Genomic DNA, 19818 nt, shown 5'->3' with positions numbered 1-19818 from the left:
AAAAAAAAAAAAAAGTGCAGATGCTGGGATACAAGCCATGTTGTACACCATGTTACATTTTTTTTTCTGTTGTTTTTTTGCCAGGTTGGTTTCTAGGGAAACAGTAAATTGTGTTCATGGATGTTGAATGACTTGAATACTTTTTCTATCTCTTTCCCTTCTCTCACGAAAACTTTTGGTACTCTGCTTTTTACGGATGCCCTGTAATGATAATGCATATTCCTCGCTAAGACTTGTTGAAGATTCATTATGAGCTAAAGCAGTGGGGCTGGAAGTTAAATTACTACTACTTCCATTATTATTATTATTATTATTGAATTTTCGTATTGCGCCCATACTGCTTCTTTTCCAGCTTTGATCTTGATCGTATTTGCCCAGAGCTAAAGCAGGACTTGCAGTAATGTTGCTAGTGGAAGCGGATTTATTAGGTCCTCGCCAGTTACTATCACCTACATTGTCTTCAAAGTCATGATTGCCTGTCATTATTCTTTTGATAGGTAGTATATCTCCTTGCTCCGCGCCCTCAAAAGCAGGTTTAACCCAATCCGGTGGATCCCCAACAGTCATTGTAACATGGTCTTTAAATCCTTCATATTTTTCAAAGATTGTAAAATCAAAGTATTTGAATTTCTCATCAATCATATTTAGATCACGTTCACGTTTACTCGTAATCGCATCATTTAAACTCTTTCGATTGGATTTATGCACTCGTTTGGTAGTATGTGCTGTCAGTGGTGATTCTTCCAAAAAGAGCTCTTCTAGATCGTATGTTAGGTCAAAGTTGTTTTGGGTTGCAGGCACAAATATAGGTGGTATTGATTTAGACTCGAGTTTATTCCAGTTGATCGGTCGAAAAAATGGGTGTCGTACTAATGCTGCCCATCCCGCATCGCCATATCCTAATCTTTTGTTGGGGTTGACTTCCAGAAACTTTATTTTGCATATGTTAGTATCATGGACCCTGACTTTTTTATTATATGTAAATTATCCCCTTACTCCTTGTATCACTGCTAAACATTCGCCTGACACTTGACGGTCCTTGGTAGGATATTTCACATATCCTCTTCGTATCGCTGCCTGTAAATCCTCTGAAGTTTCATATTCAAACGGTCTCTAAAGAAAAAAATAAATTGTTGCTCTTTAGTTATGCCTTGTAAATAATTAAAAGTTGGGGGAAACTCACTTTTTGGTATATACATTCATACAGCGTGACACCTAAACTCCACCAATCCACAGCTTCATTATATCCTCCACCTTTATAAACCTCGGGTGCTGTTATATGCAATTTTTAGTTGTACACTTTCTTTTTGTCATTTCAGTTTTTTTTTTTTTTTTTTTTTTTTTTTCATCCTCCCCTTACCTATATAATATCCTGTCCCTGAATTAGAAGTCAAAGGTCTATGTGCATGAAGATGAGTGGCAATGTTGAAATCGGCCAAGTGAACATGTCCTTTATCGTCCATTAAAATATTATGTGGTTTGATATCTCTATTTCAAAAAAAAAAAAAAATCACATGTAAGTGGGGGAGGTTGATGAGGGCAACCTATAAACTTATACCTGTGTACCACTCGTTTCAGATGAAGATATTTAATAGCCGACGCCAATTCAGCAAACCAAAAACGAATGATATCTTCAGAAAAATAGGTTTGACGTGATATGTGAAAGTGCAGATCCCCACCTAACCTGTAAAATTAAAATGTAGTGTTTGTAAAAACAAACAAGTGTGTATGCGTGTGTATGTGTACTTACATCAAGTCAGTCACCATGTACATGTAATCGTTGTCTTGGAAAGCAAACCTCAACCGGCATAAGAAGGGATGGTCCAGCTGCTCCAGAATCACTCGTTCTCGAATTATATTACGCACAGCGTCCATTCGAATACATTCCTCCTTGTCAATGTATTTCAATGCATATAATCTACGAGATTCTCGATGTTCAACGATGCGGACCTGTAAATTACTTGTTAAACACACATATTCTTTTAACACCATTCTTTTTCTCTTTCACCTTTCCAAAAGCACCACGACCCACAATGCGCATGAGTTTGAACTGAGATAAGGTCACTGCTTTCGATCTGTCATTATTAATACAATTCGTGGTGGGGGTGAATAGCAATAGAGCCTTTTTATACCTCTTTCATCTCCGTCATCAGACCGAATACTACTGCCACCAAGGGCAGTTGCTATTAATTCCGAAAAGAAACGAATGTTGAATTATTTTTTATACAGTACAGCAAAAAAGTTTGCTATACACAATCTATTGGGGGGCGTGGATGATCCAAACAAGATGAGAAAAGAGTCAATTTAAAGAAAAGGAAAAAACAAAATTATGAGAAACTTTCATATACAATTTTTATTTGGTCGGGACCTGGATTCTATTACTGAAAAGCATAACACATCAATGTCTAACCATTGCGAAAAGAAGAGAAAAATAAACGAAAGCACCTTGTGTTCGTATTTAAGATCTTTTTTTCCTCTACACTTTGAATCCTCAGATACATCTTTTATTTGAGTACAGGTACGTCGTTTTGATATAGTAAATGAGATGAAAACACAAAGTAACGACCAAATTGATAACTAGACATTCTGGCGCTGACAAAAAGTTAGACATACATAAGCGTTATATAAGTTAACCTATGGTTAATAGTGAATACTCTTTTAGACAAGACATCCTCGTATCCTCTGTTTAGTCTTTCATAACAAGTGCAGAAGCTGTCTAAAATCGTATTGGCCAATAACGGGCATAAATAAACTTTTTTTTTTTTTTTTTTAACAGAGATTAAACACCAGTCACCCCTCCTCCCCCCACCCTTCTTTTTATAATAAACAAAAATGTTGAGAACAAGTAGAATTTTATCACAACGTTTGGTTCAGCAACAACATGCATGGAAGGCCGTGGGAGTACAACATGTTCGAAACGTGACCAACTCCACTACAGACGAAAAGACAGGACCACCACCACAATATGGTACCTTTCGCTCTCCCGCTGCCGCATTGGGTGTATTGGATCCTCCTGTCGTTGATCATAATAATTGGATCAAGAGAAAGCAACAAAAGCTTCGGGATTTTGTTGACTATGAAAAGGCATTTGCTGCCCATGCTGCTGAACGTCGTCATTTGTAAGTCCTTCATGCCGTCTTATTTCTTTTTTTTGACATTGCCTACTAAAACGTCATAATTAGAGTTGAAGAGGCAACCAAATCCTATTTTGCTGATGTCCATGGTAAGAAGAAGGAAACTAGGGTTTTTTTTTAAAAAAAAGAAAAAGAGTATGACTAAATCATGGATTTGATAGAAATGCGTAAACATGGTGGAAAAATGTATTATGCAAGCTCACAAATGATCAAGCCAGAAAAGGCAGGATATATGCCAAATTTCGAAGCGCAAGATTTATCACGAAAGAAGATCAATACGACGGAAAAGCTTGTTGGCAAAGTGACGTTGATGAGTTTTGTGTATGCAAAGTTTGGAGAACCTCATGTGGAAACGTTTATCCAACCTTTTTTGAACAAATATAAAGGATCGAGCGATATTCAAGTGGTGGAAGTGAATGTACAAGAGAATTTATTAAAGCAATTGTTGTTGAAGGCATTTGTACCACTTATCCGTAAGAACTTGGCAGAGGAACGTAGAGATAATTATTGCTTGATTATGAAGGATATCAGCAAGACCCGAAAATCATTGGATATGACAAATCAATACATTGGGTATGTGTTTTTAGTTGATGAGAATTGTAAAGTGAGATGGACAGCTCATGGACCTGCAACGCCTGAAGAAGTCGGTAATATGTTGGCCATGACGGATTACCTTGTCGAAAAGAAGAATACAAGTGGTGGCAACGAAAAGAAATAAAAAAAAAAAAGTTTATTATTGGTTATTTTTTACTTAATTGATCTATTTTTTGGACAAGATCCAGAATTTGTGTTTTATACATTTCCTTGACATCAATCAGATCAGCTTTCAGTTCTTCCACTTCTTCTGTACGTTCACCTAGTAACTCGAGTAATGTGTGGTACCTTTGATTTAATTGTTCAAGTTGCTTTTCGACCTCATGTGTCCTTTTAGTTTCTTTACGTAAAGTTTCAATTTCTTGGGACATACTTAAGACCTCTTCGGATAACTCATCCCTGGACTGTGCTGAGCTTTGTAGTTGTGTTTGATAGAAATTTAATTGGTTTTCTAATTGTCGAGTATTTGCTTGAAGTCGTTCGACGAGAATAGAAGAAACAACAGGTGTAGTTGAACTACTATCAAAACTGGATCTAGAACTCACACTGGGTGGACTATGATGACTCGTGTTGATAACCATAGTGTCTTGTTGTTGTTGTTCCTGATTGGAGGAGATATGGTTTGCTCTTTCCGCCTTTAGTCGAAGTTCAAACTGTTTCTTTTCTTCGTTCACTCTTTCTCTCATTAAACGTTGATATTGAGTTTTTAATCCTTCTTGGTCCTTGATTTCTTTTTCGTTTAGCTCCTTTATTTCCTGTACTAGCGTTGCTACACGGTCCTCGAGTTGCTTTTTTTTAATCGCATCCGCTTCTACCTGTGCTTCCAATGTCTTTATTTTAGATAAAAGTCGCTCGATTTCAGCCTCTGATTGCTCTAGACGTCCATTTAAAGATTTGATATCAGCCTGCAATTTCTCATCCTTTTCGACGGTCTTTTTATGTTCAGCCTCAGCTGTTTGCATACGAATGATGATGCTAAAAAAAAAATATGAGTATGAGTTGTGAGGAAAATAATACAATTTTTTTTTTTTGTTACCTCTGCTCTGCTTGATCTCTGTTTCTGATTGCCAAAGCATGTTGAGTTTGTAATTCCTCAATCTGTCTCAGTAAAGGAGCGGTTGCTTCATCTACGGTAGCGCTGATATCTTCCATTTTATTATCAGATTGCTGTAATTTGGTTTGTAGGTCCGCCACTTCCTTTCTGAGAGCATCTTCACGTAAACCACCTTGTTCTTCGACGGTTTGTAAAGCGATTTGCAAGTCTCTGATTTCCTTTCTTAATTTTGATTCGAGGGATTGAGCGTCTTGGGAAGTTTTGGTGAGTTCTTTATGTAGCCTATCATTGGCCTTAATTTCTTTTTCAAGGGCAGCAGCATTGACCTGTTCGGCCTCCAATTTTGCCTTTGTGCGTTCATCGTCCATACTTTCGAGTGCCTTTTTCAGGGCCAATTCGGTCTCTGATGATTTTTTGGTGGTGGCTATTTTCTCAGATTCGAGTTTGTTGATGTGTTTTGTTTGTTGTTCGGAGAGATCTGATAATAATTTGACCGAATCCTGTAGTCTTTTCTCTGTCTCGGATTGTTTCGAACCCTTTTCTGAAGCCTGGGAAAGATCTGTCATGGCCTTTTCCAGTTTCTTTGTCTGATCCAGTAAAGTTTTATCGACATCGGCTTTCTCTAGCCGTAACTTTTTGATGAGTGTCGAGTGACGTAATTCGACTTTGGATAGTTTCTCTCCCTCCAGCATCAAACCCTGAATCTTTTCTTCTTTGGACGCCATTTGCTTTTTAAGGTCATCGAGAGAAGCTTCTAAGCGTTTGACGGTTTTGGCAAGGTTGGCGGGTGAGGATGTATTGGATTCGGCGGCTTCTAATTGTTGTAGAGCGGTTCTTACCTTGGTATCCGCCTCTTCTTGGATTTGGTGAATTTGGTCGTGTAAGTTGGCAATGTTTTCCATAGCTTGTAAGAGTTGTGTTTCACGTTGTTCTAGAATTCGGTCCTTATCATCTTTGGTATCTGTATCTTTTTTAGGGTTGCTAGGTGTGGTATCCACAAGTTCTACTTGTGTTTCGACCTCTTTTTCTTCATTCTCTTTTGGTGTGATATCTACTTGTTGTGTAGGTTCCACTATTTCCTCTTTTACAGGTGTATTCTCGACTATATCCTCTGGTACCTTTTGCACAATTTCTTTTACAGGTGCTTCTTCAGTCACTTTCTCCACTGCTACCTCTGTTGTTGAAGGCGTCACTTCTTTTATCTCTTTCGTTGACTCTATTGCCCCTTCTTTTGTGGGAGCTTCTGTTGTAGGTATAATAGGTGTTGTTGATACAGATTCCTTGTTCTTTTTTTTCTTTTCTGCCATGACGGCAGCTAATCGAGTAGACAAATCTAAACTTGAGCGCGATTCCTGTAGTACTTTTGTTTGTTCATCTTTTTTAGCTGCTGGTGGTGGTAATGGTGCAGTGCGAGGTCTTTCGATAGTAGTGACCATACCGCTGATAGGGTCCATATAGGTCTCCGTGTCCGTGTCTATATAATAAGTATGTATATAGAGAGAGAGAGGTCATGTTTAGGAGGAGAAAATTGGGAGGGGAAGGACAAAAAACGACATTTACCTTTGGTTTGCTGAGATTGTTGTTGTTGTTGAGGAGGTTGTTCAAGCAATGAATCAAAAGTGGTTTCGACATTGGAGATGGCTTGCTTCAGGAGACCACCCCACCTTGACGTAGAATCGTTTGAGCCAAAAAAACCGCTCATGGTGTTTTTATTTTTATGAAATAAAGTGTATCCAAAAAGGAGAGAGTGATTAAAAAAAGAAAAAAATAAAGTGTTTAATTATGAGAGGAGAAAAAGGGTTTTTTGAAAGACAGCAATGAAAATCAGTGCATTTTTTTTTTTGTTTTTGTTTATATGCCACGATTAAAAGAGGCTCGTCGTACGACCTTGGCAATGTTAACATAGTGTCTCTGTTATATTTAAAAAAACAACGTCAGTGAAATGAAAAATAAGGAAGAAAAAGATAAGGTGGATTACCTTTAAATTACACAACATTTCAAGAATATGGTCATTGTACAGAAAAGATTGAAATTCGGCCAATGTTTGTGGAATGAAGAGAGTGTTTTCACACACTTGGGATGCGACGTAAACACCCTTGTAGGGTTTCACAGAGTACAGGTAGCCGACATAACCTACGATATTTGCGTGTTATTTTAAAAAAGAGAGGATAAAAATAAAGTATTACTGAATTACCAATTAACTGAATACCGATAGGAAACACATCTTCTGTTGAATCATTGATTCGATAAGAGGAAATAGTGAGCTCTTCTAAAATAGATTTATTAACAAGAACTGAATGACTTTGAAAGATGGCCTCTCTATCATCGTTTTCAAGCTGTGTGGCGTTAAGCATATTCATTGTCATACCGCAAGTCGCTAACTCAATGTTGTTCTGGCGTCCATAATCGGTAGTCGTTTGCTGAGCATGACATTGGAATAAAATGGTATCGTTTGATATATCACTGTCATCTGTTATTGAGAACTTGGATTTATGACTAAAATATAAAATATTTATCAGTGTATTAATAGATAAGGAAAAAGCCCTTTCATAAAATGTCTCTCTACTTTTTCTTTTTTTTTTTTTACTTTGTAAGTTTAATGTTTGTTCCACGAAATAATATGTCAAATATATGAGTCCAGTGAATAAAAGGTTTTGAATGAAGGTTATGATGTCGAACACAAAAATTCGATCTATGTCAAAAAAAAAACCTGTTATGTTATATATTGATTGTTTTTACATTCATAATAAAATAAAAATAAGATCCACGTACATGTATTCAATGATATCTAACAATTGATAGTCAATTGTAGTAAACGGATTTCCCTTGTAAATCTGTATATTCTTCATGTTTTCGATGGTAGTAGCAACTTGATCCATACTACCCACTTGAAAAGCTCGTTTTAGAGGTTCAATCAAGTGATTTACTTCGTTGTGTTTATCTGCATTAAAATGAGGTAGTTTATGGATAGATCTCAAGATACTCAGGTCTGTGGACGTGAAGGCATTGTATTTCTTGTAAGATTCACATTGTTTCTTTCCCATAATGTTAATAATAGATGCACGTACTACTCTAAAAGAAGGCTTTGTTATTAGTACCCAATGTGAGCTTATAGGATATATACTTTACGGAATAAATGATGTTTCCACAGCGCTCAAGTCGCTCTCGTGTTTAGAGAGACTCTGATAGTAATTCATCAACTGATTTTCGAGCACCTTGTATGTGGGTGTAAATAAAAAAAGTAGCTAGATCAATCAAGATAGACTTTACCTTTTCTGTTTCGTATTGATCATATTCTTCCAGAAGCTGTGTGGGTACTTCATCTTTCTGTGATGTATCTGCAGTACTCACTTATGGAAGGGTTTGCGGGCGCTTAATACTAAATCATCAAAAAGTGATAAAACTACTTACTAAAAGCCCCCATTTCTTGTTTTGCACAATAAAAGATAAAGAGAAAGAGAGAGAGAGAAAATAAATAACCAAAAATAAAAATAAAAAAGTTTGATTATCATCGACAAAGAGTACAGATCATTTATTGACAATCGCATAGCGGGTATTTAAAATAGAGTTGTACGCAGCATTCTGATAAAGTGGGGGGTGGGTGCGAAAAAAAAATAAAATTATATTCCCTTTTTATTATAAAGAAAAACTATAATGTTAAGATCCAAGTTTTTGTTGGCAAGATGTTTGACATTTTCAGTGGTAACACCCAATATGAAACGTTTACCGGCGGCCATGAATTTACCAAGGCATGCAGTAAAGAGATTGTATGCAACAACGACAACAAAGTCTAATGTGGGGCCGCCCATGGGGGCGGCTAGACGTGTGGTTTCCCTGCCAACCAAAGTGACTGAAATGAAACTACGATGTAAAGTATGACATTTATTTTGCAAGTCGTGAGCTGTCGAAAAACTAACAAAAAAAATAAAATAAAAAAATATCAATATAGGCACCGAATTTGATCAGAATGGTGCTGTCAAAACAACCGCAGGTGACTTTTTCAAAAGTGACTTTTGTCAACATCATTCGTTATTACCTCGTGATTTAAGAACGATTGATACCTACTCCGTATACCAGAAACCCACGATACTTGTTCGACCGGAAGCTATCCTGGTGAGCATTGCGCATTTAAAGGCGTTGTTGAAGAGTGATATGGTTGTGCTTTTTGATACCTATGGATCGACCGATAGTTATAATCAAAGCATATTTATTTATGATTTGCAAGAACGATTACGGTCGCAAAAAGATGGATTGCCATTTGAATTTAGGTAACATCTACTCATCAAAGGCATAAAAAACTGGGTTACTAACAAAAAAAAAACAGAGCGCTGGAAGCCATTTTAATATCAGTCACATCGTCACTACAGTCAGAATTAGATATATTAGAAGGGCCCGTGAATAAACTCTTGGGAGATTTAGAGGATTTAGCAGATATAGAAGAGTCAATGAATGGTGACAAATTGCGAGATTTATTACAATTTTCCAAGAAGCTTGCAAAATTCGAACAAGATGCGTTATCGATTCGAGATGCATTAGAAGAAGTGCTAGACAACGGTAGGTTTTTCTTGTATCAGAAAGAGAGAGAGAGAGAGAAAGGGAGAGACTAATAATGGTATAGATGAGGATTTGGCGGCCATGTATCTTTCTGATAAAAGAGCGGGCAAGTACCGTGCGCCTCAGGACCATGAAGAAGTGGAATTATTATTGGAAGCGTATTATAAGCAGACAGAAGAAATTGCGGCTAAAGCGTCGACATTGAGACAACACATGCGTTCAACGGAAGAGATTGTGCAACTGATTTTAGATGTGTCACGAAATTCGTTAATGTGGTATGATATTCGACTGACGATTATTACCTTATCAGCTACTGTTGTTAGTGGATATGGAGCTTTATTGGGCATGAATTTAAAGAATTACTTTGAAGATGACCCATATGCCTTTGGTGTGATTTCGGGGCTTGCACTCATGTCAGGTCTAGGTGCGTTTGCCATTGCCTTGAGAAAATTAAGAGGACTCGCAAAGATCAAACCTTAAAAATAAATCATAATAAATAAACCGTGTGAAATTACAAAAAGAAGAAGGGGATTTTTTATTTTATGTATTATATGTATATTGTATATATTATATTTTGATTAGGGAGACTTAGATGGTAGCATTACGTACAACGAGAACGGGACAAGGACAATTTTTAAGACAGGCGTCTGACACGGAGCCCAAAAAGACACTCTTGACAGTACTTAAGCCACGCGAACCAACGATTAATAAATCTACCTTATGAGCCTCTGTATAACGGGGTAAGAGAGTCTTTGCGTCTCCCCACAAGATATGTTCCTCACTAGAGACATTGATTTGACGGAGTTTAGCAGACATGTCTTCCAGACGTTGACGAGCAGTTTGACCTTGAGGATGATGTTCAATGTCCTTGATGGCTTCATCCACCTTGGTAACAGTAGTAGAGAGCATGGGCAATTCAGCTTCCTTGGGCTTTTCATCCTTCTTGTTGAAAAGGGAAGGACTTGACTTTTCGTGTCTTTGGACAGCAGATAGGAGGATGATATGATCACTTTCAGGGCGAACAATGTTCTTGACGGACCAATCGAATAATCTGTCAGCATCTTCACTACCATCATAAGCAAGAGCAACACGACGTTTTTCAGTAATAGAGAGAGGCATTTGTTTTAGTTTTTTTTTTTAAAATAATAAAAGTATAGAAGAAGAAACTTGGGCTTCGGTGAAATTTTTATTTAAATAGTCGAAACAACTTTTATGCAGCTTTTAGGTTTCACTTTGGCACATGATGAAACTTTTGGGAAATGAGGTGATGTAAAATTAAACTCCCGCATAGAACAATAGACCATACACAACAAGAGGCTTTTCCTTTCAGTTTGATTTGAAACTATGACAGCAAATATGTTGTAAGTAAAATATTCCGTATCCTTCACTTTCTCCCTCTCTCTTTCTCTTTCTTTTTCTGATCTGGGAAAAGATGGTACAGTTTAAATTCCAGTTGTTTAAATTTGATGGTATTTGTCAAACTGTAGCGTTAACACTATGCCCTTTAATGGGAAAATTTGATGGTATTGAACCCATGTGTTACTCCAGAAATGTGGAATTTGCCGGATTACTGGTATTTCAACCTGGTAAAATAACGAAAAAAAGATGAACAGAGTGAGATCGGTATTTTAAAAAAGAAACGATTCTGTAGCGACTTTGATGATGGATTTAGGAGCGCTTTGTATGACGAGTGTCATGATTTATCACGTCAAGACGAAATATACCGCGGTTGGTAGAAAAGAAATCGCCATGTTTTTTCAATTATATTTGGTGACTATATTTCTGGAAATGTTATTGGTCACCAACATCATTCCGACCGCCTCCATCTTATATCCCGTAAATTTTTTAATTTTAGATATTGCTATTTGTACAGTGTAACTAAGATGCTTTTCACACTAGTTTTTCACGGCAGCACATCTGGGACTACTTAGCGCATGTTTTTGGTGCTTAATGCTGAATGGGTTTGTCGGATTTCAATTTGCAGAAGATGGCACGCCGATCAGTTTATGGGTTAGTCTCTAAATTTTATTTTGTTCACATTACACAAAAAAAGATTTTTGTGGTGTGAGAATATTGAGGGCAATAGTCACCAGATTATGTACTTACTGTATTCAGTCTATTCGGATCACATCGTTTTTGGTATTCTTCATTGTTGGGTTTATTGCCATGGCGACATTTAGTAATTTAGGGCCATTTAGTTATACATCGCCGGGCGCTTTATGGATTATCTTCTTTTTGGTGAATGGCTCTATGTTTTTGGTCTATACGGTGTCTCAAATCATTTTAGTCGCTTATACGCTGGACGACCGATGGCCATTGGGTGATATTGCATTTGGAACCATCTTTTTCGTGTCAGGCCTTGTCGTCATGTTTATTTTCTCCGTCGCACTTTGCGAGCAAGTCAAGCATTATTTCGACGGCCTATTTTTTGGAAGCATGTTTAATCTATTAGCCGTCATGATGATTTACAAGTATTGGGACTCCATCACCAAGGAGGATCTTGAGTTCTCCATTGATTCCAAACACCAGGCTTGGGAAATACAGGCCTTGTTAAAGGAAGACGAGGAAGTGGTGTGTCATTAGATCGTGCGTGTGTGTGTGTGGGTTCCGTGTAACTTTATCTGTCCAATCACATCATTGCATTATTTGACACACACATATATAAACAGGCAAGAAAAAACCCAAATCATTCCCTTTTTTTTCTTTAGTTTTTTATAAATAAATAAAATGACATTAATCATTCGTCAAATCCGAGCTCTTATTGCAGAGACACCTTTACGAAAGAAACAACATGATAATAAAAACAGCGAACAACACAACCGAAGAAAATCATTGTCTGTGAAAATCAGTAAAGAACCACCAGCTGTAGTGTATTTTACAAGGGATAAGCTTGAAGATTCGTTTGAATGCATATTTGATCCACAGGTGCATCATGATTCCGAAACAGATCATCCTGATTTGCTGTTTGCAAAGGCCAAGAAAACTGACTGCAAGCCATGGCAGAAGGCACCCTATTGTACTGCCAGCAATAAAAGCCCCACCTTCTTGACTCGATTCAAATCTTCATTCAAAACAACGCCTATGGCTGAACCCGTCGCCTGATAAAATATATACATATATATATATTTATTATCTCTTTTCTCTTCTTGATATATTATACCACTTGTAAATAGCTTTCTATGTATACCTTTGTTAATAAAAAAAAAACTTTTTAACCACAAAAAGCTGATCTAGAGTTTAAAGTAGTGGGAATGAGGGAGTACAAAAACTACTTTTGTACTGCTAAACGAATCTGGACCTATAAATAACATGCATTTAAAACACTTTAAGTGTTCACGTTACAACAAAGCAAAAAGATAAATTAGGATAAAATAAAAAGCTCCTGCCAATTATCATTATCTAATGGAAGTATCTCATACGTTTTTTTTTATATAAACCGACAGGTAGAACACGTTGCTTTCACATTCTATTGCTGATAATTAGACAAGAAAATCTACCCCAATGGATACGTTTCATCTATAGACAAGTTTAAAGAAGCTAACCTGCCCAAAAAAAAAAAAAAAAAAAAAGGTATACATCACCTGAAGCAAAATCAGACAAGTATGTCTGCAACAATTTTTTTTTAAAAATATCTACCAATGTCTAGGGTTTCATTCAGCCGTAAGAGGATCATATATACCACACAAGCTATAATCACGCGTTTATACACATGCAGTTAAACGGATGGCCTCTTGGGGGAGAGGGGAGGTACTACCTCTAAATTGCCTGTTTTTGACAACATGAGTGACTCCTATTTTTTGTTTGGTTACGCTTATACCACCGACGGATTCAGTATAATAGTGGGATAGATTCTGTTTCGCCGAGTGATCTATTCATACAGTTTTAGTTCTGCGACTAAAAGATTATTCATAGGGTAAAAAGAAGCATAATTTTTCCTAGGTTACATGCTCGATATTTTTGTATGCGGACCACGCTATGGTGAGAGTATTTTATGAAGAGATCAGAAAAAGACTGCATCCAGGTAAGATCTTCCCAGGGGAAAAAAAGCGCGTGACGAATATCTGCAACACGACGCGTGATTGACGTACAGTGTATTTTACCAGAGTCAATATTATCTAAGCAACGCTTACAAGAATGGGGACTGCTTGTTTTCGAAAAAAAAAAAAAAGATCAATTCAGATGTTCCCCTTCTTTTTTTTTCCCGTTATCTTTTTTTTTTACTTTTTTTTTTGTCAACATAAAAAGAGAGGGACTACCAAGTGTATTGTTTGTTCAGTAGAGAAGAGAAATACCCTTTAACAGTCAAAGACGCAACCTCCATCCTTTTTGTTAAAAGTCTGAGCAAAAAAAGAAGGAAAAGAAAAACTCTCATTGTGAATTCGAAACAGGACTAGAGCCAAAAAGAAGAAATAGATACCCCAATAACAAGAAAGAAAGAAAAGAGATGGAAAGTATTTTACGACTGGATAAGGATACAATTTCGACCGAGACGCTTACACCGGAAAGTGAAGAGATATCGGTTGAAAATGCAAATATACCTAGAACGAAACGTGAGGAAGACGCGTTTATATTGAAAGACACGAGTAACCTTTTACCATCACCTCCTCCTCATGATAACATTTATAATCCACCTACCAAGAGAAAGGCACTTACCTCCATCAAGCTGGAAGTGGAAGAAGACAAATTAGAATTGGTGGCGAAAGGCTGTAAGTGGTGTCAAAGATGTGGTACATTTGAAACGCCTCGATGGAGATATGGACCGGGTGGGCCACTAAGGTAATAACAAACTTTGCATGGGGGTTCTTCTATTTTTTAAATTATTATACGTATAGTTTGTGTAATGCATGTCATCTTCGATGGAAAACCGTAGGTAGACCTGATACTGGATATAGTGCTACTTCATTTCCCCCACCTTTCTATGATGCATCTCCTCGTCAGACCAAAAGAAAATACAGCAAAACAAATATAAAAAGGCAAAAGAAGGAGGCTAACAAGGAAAATAGACTTACAATAATACCAAAATTAAAAGAAAATATGCCTTTATCAACATTACCTATTACATCGGAATCTCCACTATCATCATCATTATCATCATCATCATTAGCACCGCCGCCCCCTCCCCCTCCACCACCTCCACCAACGGCGATTCCTCTAATTATACCTGGTGCATGTACACAATGTCAAACTACGAACACTCCTTTATGGCGTAGAGGTCCATTTGGCTTTAGAACGTAAGCTGGCTTAATATATATATATATGTATGTGTATGTATTATTGACGAATGATTTTAGACTTTGTAATGCATGTGGATTGAAATGGTCCAAAGAAACGGACAATGGACAGAGCAGCGCAAATAAAGCGACTACAAGTGTAGAATATAAAGCGTCTGGCAGTGTACAATATAAACCACCAGTACAATACAAAAAACCAGTGTTACTCCGTCAAAAAAAGGAGTTTATAAAGCATGGACTTTATTCTGAAGAAACGCGAGTTGAAGTAGTTGAAAAGACACGATTTCAGTTTAAATTACCTATCCATCAAGGGGAGTTTATCATGTCCAAAGTTCAGGATTTTGAATTGCCTGTCGATATACTGGAGGAACGTGATTTGGGGTTGATTAAAGGATTGATGGCGGACCGAGAACCGTTTTTCACAAGAATCCGGTCTAATATCTTTGTGGAAAGAAAACCTCAGCATAAAGCAAATGAGCAAGCGGTTTGTCACTGCGTACCACCAACAGAAGAAGGACAGATGGGATGTGGAGAGGATTGTATTAATAGGTAGGAAACAGGCATGATGAGAATAGATCTGGAGAACTAAACATTATTGATTGTAGAATGTTGTTTTATGAGTGTGAACCAAAATATTGCCCTTGTGCTAGTCAATGTTCGAATCAACGATTTCAACGTAAAGAAAGAAAGAAGGGACTTCAAGTATTTCAGACAGAAGGTCGTGGATGGGGGCTTCGAACGACTGGTGATATCAAGAAGGGAGATTTAGTGATTGAATATCGTGGGGAAATCATCTCTCATGAGCTATGTGAAGAAAGAATGTGTACAGTTTATGTGAATGAAAAGAATTTTTATTTCTTAGACTATTGCAACGGAGAAGTGATTGATGCCTGTACAAAGGGAACCGAAGCTAGATTTATCAATCACAGTTGTGACCCTAATTGCCATATAGAAAAATGGTCACTGAAAGGGGAATCTCATTATGGTGTATTCGCTTCCGTTGATATTGGAGCGAACTCTGAACTATTTTATGACTATAACTTTTCGACTTTTAATGGTTCCGTTGAAAGTCAACAAAGATGTTATTGCGGCAGTAAATTATGTCGAGGTACCATTGGCAAGAAGACTTCGGGCATAACTCGCATAAAATAAAATAAAAAAACATTTTTTTTTTTTTGGTTTTGACACGACAATAGAGTCATTTAATTGGACAAAAAAATGATGACGTTTTGGGGAGGTCTATCGGCCAACACCTAATAATAAAAAAAAATAGAGAGCCATTTTTTTTTTTTTTTTTTTTTTTTTTACATTCTTCTAAACCTTTTTTTTTTAAAAAAAACATGTCTTACGAAAACGATAACGAAAGCGCTTCTGATCACGATTTCGGAGATCTCTTTGGCTCAGAAGACGAAGCCTCTGATATCGACGATGGACGATCACAGTCTTCTGCTGAAGGTCATAACTCACCTGTTGCAGCCGTAACAACTCCACCACCAACAAAATCAAATGACCTCGACAATTTATTCGGGAGTGACGATGAATCCGAATCTGAGGATGAATCGAGACAAACCATGAAACACAGAAGGTTCATAAAAATACATGGAAACAGCACACCTTTTTGACACGTATGAAATTAATACACTTTTTAAAATTAGTTCACGTATAGAATCATCAGAGGACGAAGATAGAAGAAGCCCAGCTCGATATGAAGAGGACGAGAATAAAGAAGATTATGATGATTATGATAATCAGTCTAGCAGAAAACAACGCGTGGAGGTCTCACTTGAAATGCCTCAACTTCCTGTACCTTACAGTGATAACGACAAGGTAAAAATAAATAATAATAAGCTATTTTATAGTGGTGTTTAATCACTATTTAATATAGTATTACTTGGCAAAATTACCGCGTTTCTTGGACATCGAAGTCAACCCTTTTGTACCTCGTGAATTCGAAGTACAAATTGAGGAAGGATTGACTGCCAAGCAAGAGCAAGAAGCTATTCGTGAACAAATCGAGAGTACTATTCGTTGGAGAAGAGTGAGACAACATGGGCACGAAGTGAGTTTATAGACAATTATATATATCAGGAAAACTGATTAGTTTTTTTGGGGGGATAAATAGACAATGGAATCAAATGCACATATTGTAGAATGGGAGGATGGCAGAAAGTCGTTAATGTTGGGGGACGAATGTTTCGATTTAGGTATAAAACCAGTTGGAGTAGACGATCATTCCTTCCTGTTAGCACATCAAACGGGTTCTGGCGCACTTGAAAGTCAAACTGAATTCACGGATTTGATGTCATTTATGCCTAGTGGACTTAAGAGTGATACCCATCGTAACTTGACAGCTCAAATTGCCGACAAGCAGGTCAAGAAGAACAGGACAAAGATGTATTTCACAGATAAGGATCCTGAGCTTATGAAGCAAGAGCTTGAATCTCAAGAGAACGAACGACTAAAGGCACAAAAGAAATTGGAGCTGCAGCGCCGAAAGGTGGATATGCGTTATGGAGATAGCACCAGTAGTCGTAGAAACAATGATTTTGGTGATTATGATACCGCAGATTACCCATCTCGTAATGGAGCCAGTAGTCAAGCTCAGGATAGATATGAGGATGATTTCGTTGTGGACGACGATGAATATGATGAAGAGGAGGAGCGATCGAGAGAGAATAGATTATCACAGGCAAAACGCACTGGTATGGATAAATATGCTAAGCGTTCGCGTTATAGTGATGATGAAGATGAAGAGGAAGATGCCGATTATGGTAACGATGACGACGACGAGGAGGAAATTGTTGTTAGAAGACATAAACGTACACGTATTGTCAGTGATGATGACGAGTAAACATTGTATTATAAATCTGCCCTAAAATTAAAAACATAAAAAAAGAGTAAATTCATCATACCATTTATACACTGCCATATAAGTTATAATTCTTATTGTATTTGCTTATGAATCCACCGTGGCATAGATATAGGGGAACACGTTGAACAAATGATAAAACATTAAACTAGCGACTTTATTTTATTTTTATAAATAAAAGCGCCAAACATTACCAGTTTTATCTCACGCTTTTTCTTATTGTTAAAACTTGATATACAATGACTAAAATCACGCACTGCATTTTTGACATGGTAAAGAATATTGAACGACTAGGAAAATGAATATAGCTTTATGTTAAATATTGTTAATCTAAAAGGACGGTCTCCTTTTAGACACGGAACGTGTCTATACCGAAGTGACTCAGCAAATCTTGGACAAGCATGCCAACGGTGTCAAATTTACCTGGGATGTCAAGAGTAAATTAATGGGAAGAACTGGCGATGAGGTATATAGAAACAATCTTTTTCCGCTGTCTTTATCTAACTCCCATGCATAAATCTAGTCTGCCACTATGGTTGTAGAAACCTACAAGTTACCCATGACAGTGCCAGAGTACTTGGAAATCATGTCGACTATTCAAGAAGATCTTTTCCCTCATGTCATGATTCTTCCAGGTGTTGAAAAATTCGTGCGTCATTTGAAAGCTCATGGCATTCCCATGGCCGTGGCCACTTCTTCCACGCGCAATAAGTTTGACCTGAAGACGTCATTGAACAAAGAGTTTTTCGAGCTTTTCGATGTGATTATTTGTGGAGATGATGCCGAGATTAAACGCGGCAAGCCTGCACCTGATCTTTTCTTGGCAGCTCAAAAGCATCTTGGCAACCCACCCTCCGAAAACTGTTTGGTGTTTGAAGATGCGGTGAATGGTGTGGAAGCCGGTTTAAATGCAAATATGCATGTGGTTTGGATTCCCGATGAAAATATCAAATGTTTGACAGGTGATGAGAATCATGGTGCTACTGTTGTTTTGAAATCGATGGAGGATTTGGTACCTGAAGATTTTGGACTTCCTCCTTATGATAAATAATAATAAAAAGAACTATTTTTATTGTTATTACATGAATATATTATCAAAGTCGGACGCCTTCGTAGCAGTGGTTTGAGAAGAGATGATAGGTGAGCCAAACAGGGATGCTAAATCTTCGTTAACAGAGGACTTTTGAAAAGTGTTGTTATCTCCAACGGAGAGCGCGTCAAAGGCAGAGAGATCAAACCCGTATTTAGAGACGGATTTGGAGTTTGGTATACTTGCATTAGCCGTAGCTGCAGCTGTCGCACCAGCAGCAGCAGCAGGTTGCCCATTTGATTTTTTGAATCCAGCAAAAGGATCAAACACTTGAGGTGATCCAATATCACTACGAGGCGACATCATGGCCGAGCTACCGGAGAACGACGAAGGTGCTCTTGTCAACTCTGGTAAAGATGAAAGGAACACAGTGTTGGGTGTATTTGATTGTGTGGTAGAAGAAGAATGCCCCCAAAGTTCATCTCTCTTTTGTTGCTCGCATTCTAATAGCTTTTCTTGCTCTTGTGCATTTCTTTGTGCAGCTTCCATCTCGTGCTTTGCATGACTCACTTCCAATTCCAATTGATGAATACTTTGTTTCTCAGCTTGGTGATGAGATTGCGTTGTTTCCAACGCTTTTTGTTGAAATATGACTTGTTGTTTTAGTTCGACCAATGTATTTTCAAGCTCGTAACGATGGTCTAATTCAGCTTGCTGTTGTTGCAAAGCTAATTGTCTGTTCGGAACAGTAGGTGATGGAGTAAACTGTATAGGGGTATGATCTAATTTCAATTAGAGCAAATAAAAAAGGGTAAGTGATATGATTTTCTTGGCTTGTTTGTAATACGAACATATGTCGATCCTTTCGCCATTTTTACGCAGGTTTATCAAATGCATGGCCACACAGAAATCGTGAAAGTCCAACTTTCCCAAGCATCTGCTATCAGCAATTTCCCAAATCAAGCCTAACTCTGCATCAGAAAGACGAGAGTGGCTAAAGAAATACACAGCTTCATCGGCATCTATAAATCCTGAATTATCAGTATCCAGTTCATTAAAATAAGGCCTGTATTGATTCATCTCTTGTGGCGATAAGGAGACAGAAGAGTGAGTTGTATTTGTCCTTGAGTTGAAGGAAGATGCGGTAGTATGGCTTGTGACAGGGGACATGATGGGCTGGATGGTACCTCTAGTGGCGATGACGGGAGATTTGACAGTGTTATGTCTGTGGATGGGGGTATTGAAACGACCAGCAGCCTCTGAATAAGTTTGAGAAGGTAATGTTTGTGGCAAAATAAAGGATGGATCCGACATACATCGTGATATATAATGCATGGCAATGATGAACTCTG

At 37.6% G+C, this 19818-nt stretch overlaps 11 protein-coding genes across 11 annotated transcripts; 6 read left to right on the top strand and 5 right to left on the bottom strand.

The window, feature by feature from the left end:
• Positions 1-114: 114 nt before the first annotated feature.
• EV154DRAFT_483544 (kinase-like domain-containing protein) lies at positions 115-2041 on the bottom strand (the record flags this gene model as incomplete). The annotated part of the gene is made up of 7 exons (XM_051598579.1): positions 115-930; positions 997-1113; positions 1184-1272; positions 1361-1488; positions 1559-1684; positions 1751-1950; positions 2009-2041. 7 exons carry the CDS (start codon positions 2039-2041, stop codon positions 115-117), a joined length of 1509 nt encoding a protein of 502 aa, XP_051455423.1.
• A 768-nt stretch (positions 2042-2809) lies between these two features.
• Positions 2810-3884, top strand: EV154DRAFT_446916 (ATP10 protein-domain-containing protein). Its single transcript, XM_051597120.1, has 3 exons — positions 2810-3119; positions 3183-3223; positions 3296-3884. The coding sequence occupies exons 1-3, from the start codon at positions 2833-2835 to the stop codon at positions 3850-3852; spliced, it is 885 nt and encodes a 294-aa protein (XP_051455422.1). The 5' UTR covers positions 2810-2832; the 3' UTR covers positions 3853-3884.
• EV154DRAFT_424637 (TATA element modulatory factor 1 TATA binding-domain-containing protein) lies at positions 3875-4804 on the bottom strand (the record flags this gene model as incomplete). Its single annotated transcript, XM_051596204.1, has 2 exons — positions 3875-4197; positions 4294-4804. The coding sequence occupies 2 exons, from the start codon at positions 4802-4804 to the stop codon at positions 3875-3877; spliced, it is 834 nt and encodes a 277-aa protein (XP_051455421.1).
• A 1750-nt stretch (positions 4805-6554) lies between these two features.
• EV154DRAFT_515856 (uncharacterized protein) lies at positions 6555-8228 on the bottom strand. Its single transcript, XM_051602313.1, has 8 exons — positions 8194-8228; positions 8053-8132; positions 7912-7997; positions 7555-7854; positions 7370-7474; positions 6977-7278; positions 6761-6915; positions 6555-6693 (listed from the first exon to the last, which is right to left on the bottom strand). Exons 1-8 carry the CDS (start codon positions 8204-8206, stop codon positions 6634-6636), a joined length of 1101 nt encoding a protein of 366 aa, XP_051455420.1. The 5' UTR covers positions 8207-8228; the 3' UTR covers positions 6555-6633.
• A 160-nt stretch (positions 8229-8388) lies between these two features.
• EV154DRAFT_515853 (uncharacterized protein) lies at positions 8389-9898 on the top strand. The gene is made up of 4 exons (XM_051602312.1): positions 8389-8650; positions 8732-9050; positions 9107-9336; positions 9401-9898. Exons 1-4 carry the CDS (start codon positions 8437-8439, stop codon positions 9814-9816), a joined length of 1179 nt encoding a protein of 392 aa, XP_051455419.1. The 5' UTR covers positions 8389-8436; the 3' UTR covers positions 9817-9898.
• EV154DRAFT_291755 (uncharacterized protein) lies at positions 9871-10589 on the bottom strand. The gene has a single exon (XM_051594813.1). It carries the CDS (start codon positions 10453-10455, stop codon positions 9925-9927), a length of 531 nt encoding a protein of 176 aa, XP_051455418.1. The 5' UTR covers positions 10456-10589; the 3' UTR covers positions 9871-9924.
• A 96-nt stretch (positions 10590-10685) lies between these two features.
• On the top strand, positions 10686-12042 carry EV154DRAFT_515849 (chitin synthase III catalytic subunit). Its single transcript, XM_051602311.1, has 4 exons — positions 10686-10922; positions 10988-11172; positions 11236-11346; positions 11452-12042. Exons 1-4 carry the CDS (start codon positions 10769-10771, stop codon positions 11917-11919), a joined length of 918 nt encoding a protein of 305 aa, XP_051455417.1. The 5' UTR covers positions 10686-10768; the 3' UTR covers positions 11920-12042.
• A 1738-nt stretch (positions 12043-13780) lies between these two features.
• Positions 13781-15719, top strand: EV154DRAFT_565768 (uncharacterized protein; the record flags this gene model as incomplete). Its single annotated transcript, XM_051605917.1, has 4 exons — positions 13781-14112; positions 14169-14567; positions 14628-15116; positions 15173-15719. The coding sequence occupies 4 exons, from the start codon at positions 13781-13783 to the stop codon at positions 15717-15719; spliced, it is 1767 nt and encodes a 588-aa protein (XP_051455416.1).
• A 157-nt stretch (positions 15720-15876) lies between these two features.
• EV154DRAFT_291701 (Leo1-like protein-domain-containing protein) lies at positions 15877-17650 on the top strand. The gene is made up of 4 exons (XM_051594812.1): positions 15877-16152; positions 16223-16394; positions 16453-16626; positions 16690-17650. Exons 1-4 carry the CDS (start codon positions 15908-15910, stop codon positions 17416-17418), a joined length of 1320 nt encoding a protein of 439 aa, XP_051455415.1. The 5' UTR covers positions 15877-15907; the 3' UTR covers positions 17419-17650.
• EV154DRAFT_553389 (HAD-like domain-containing protein) lies at positions 17638-18518 on the top strand. Its single transcript, XM_051605129.1, has 3 exons — positions 17638-17708; positions 17774-17902; positions 17960-18518. Exons 1-3 carry the CDS (start codon positions 17676-17678, stop codon positions 18485-18487), a joined length of 690 nt encoding a protein of 229 aa, XP_051455414.1. The 5' UTR covers positions 17638-17675; the 3' UTR covers positions 18488-18518.
• Positions 18519-19258: 740 nt separating this feature from the next.
• EV154DRAFT_515836 (uncharacterized protein) lies at positions 19259-19801 on the bottom strand (the record flags this gene model as incomplete). The annotated part of the gene is made up of 1 exon (XM_051602310.1): positions 19259-19801. One exon carries the CDS (start codon positions 19799-19801, stop codon positions 19259-19261), a length of 543 nt encoding a protein of 180 aa, XP_051455413.1.
• Between the last annotated feature and the right edge of the window lie 17 nt (positions 19802-19818).

The sequence above is a fragment of the Mucor mucedo genome, assembly GCF_025094135.1.
Source record: "Mucor mucedo strain NRRL 3635 chromosome Unknown EV154scaffold_76, whole genome shotgun sequence".
Classification (NCBI taxonomy): domain Eukaryota; kingdom Fungi; phylum Mucoromycota; class Mucoromycetes; order Mucorales; family Mucoraceae; genus Mucor; species Mucor mucedo.
Note: the sequence above shows the minus strand (reverse complement) of the source record. Positions and strands in the feature narration are given on the sequence as shown.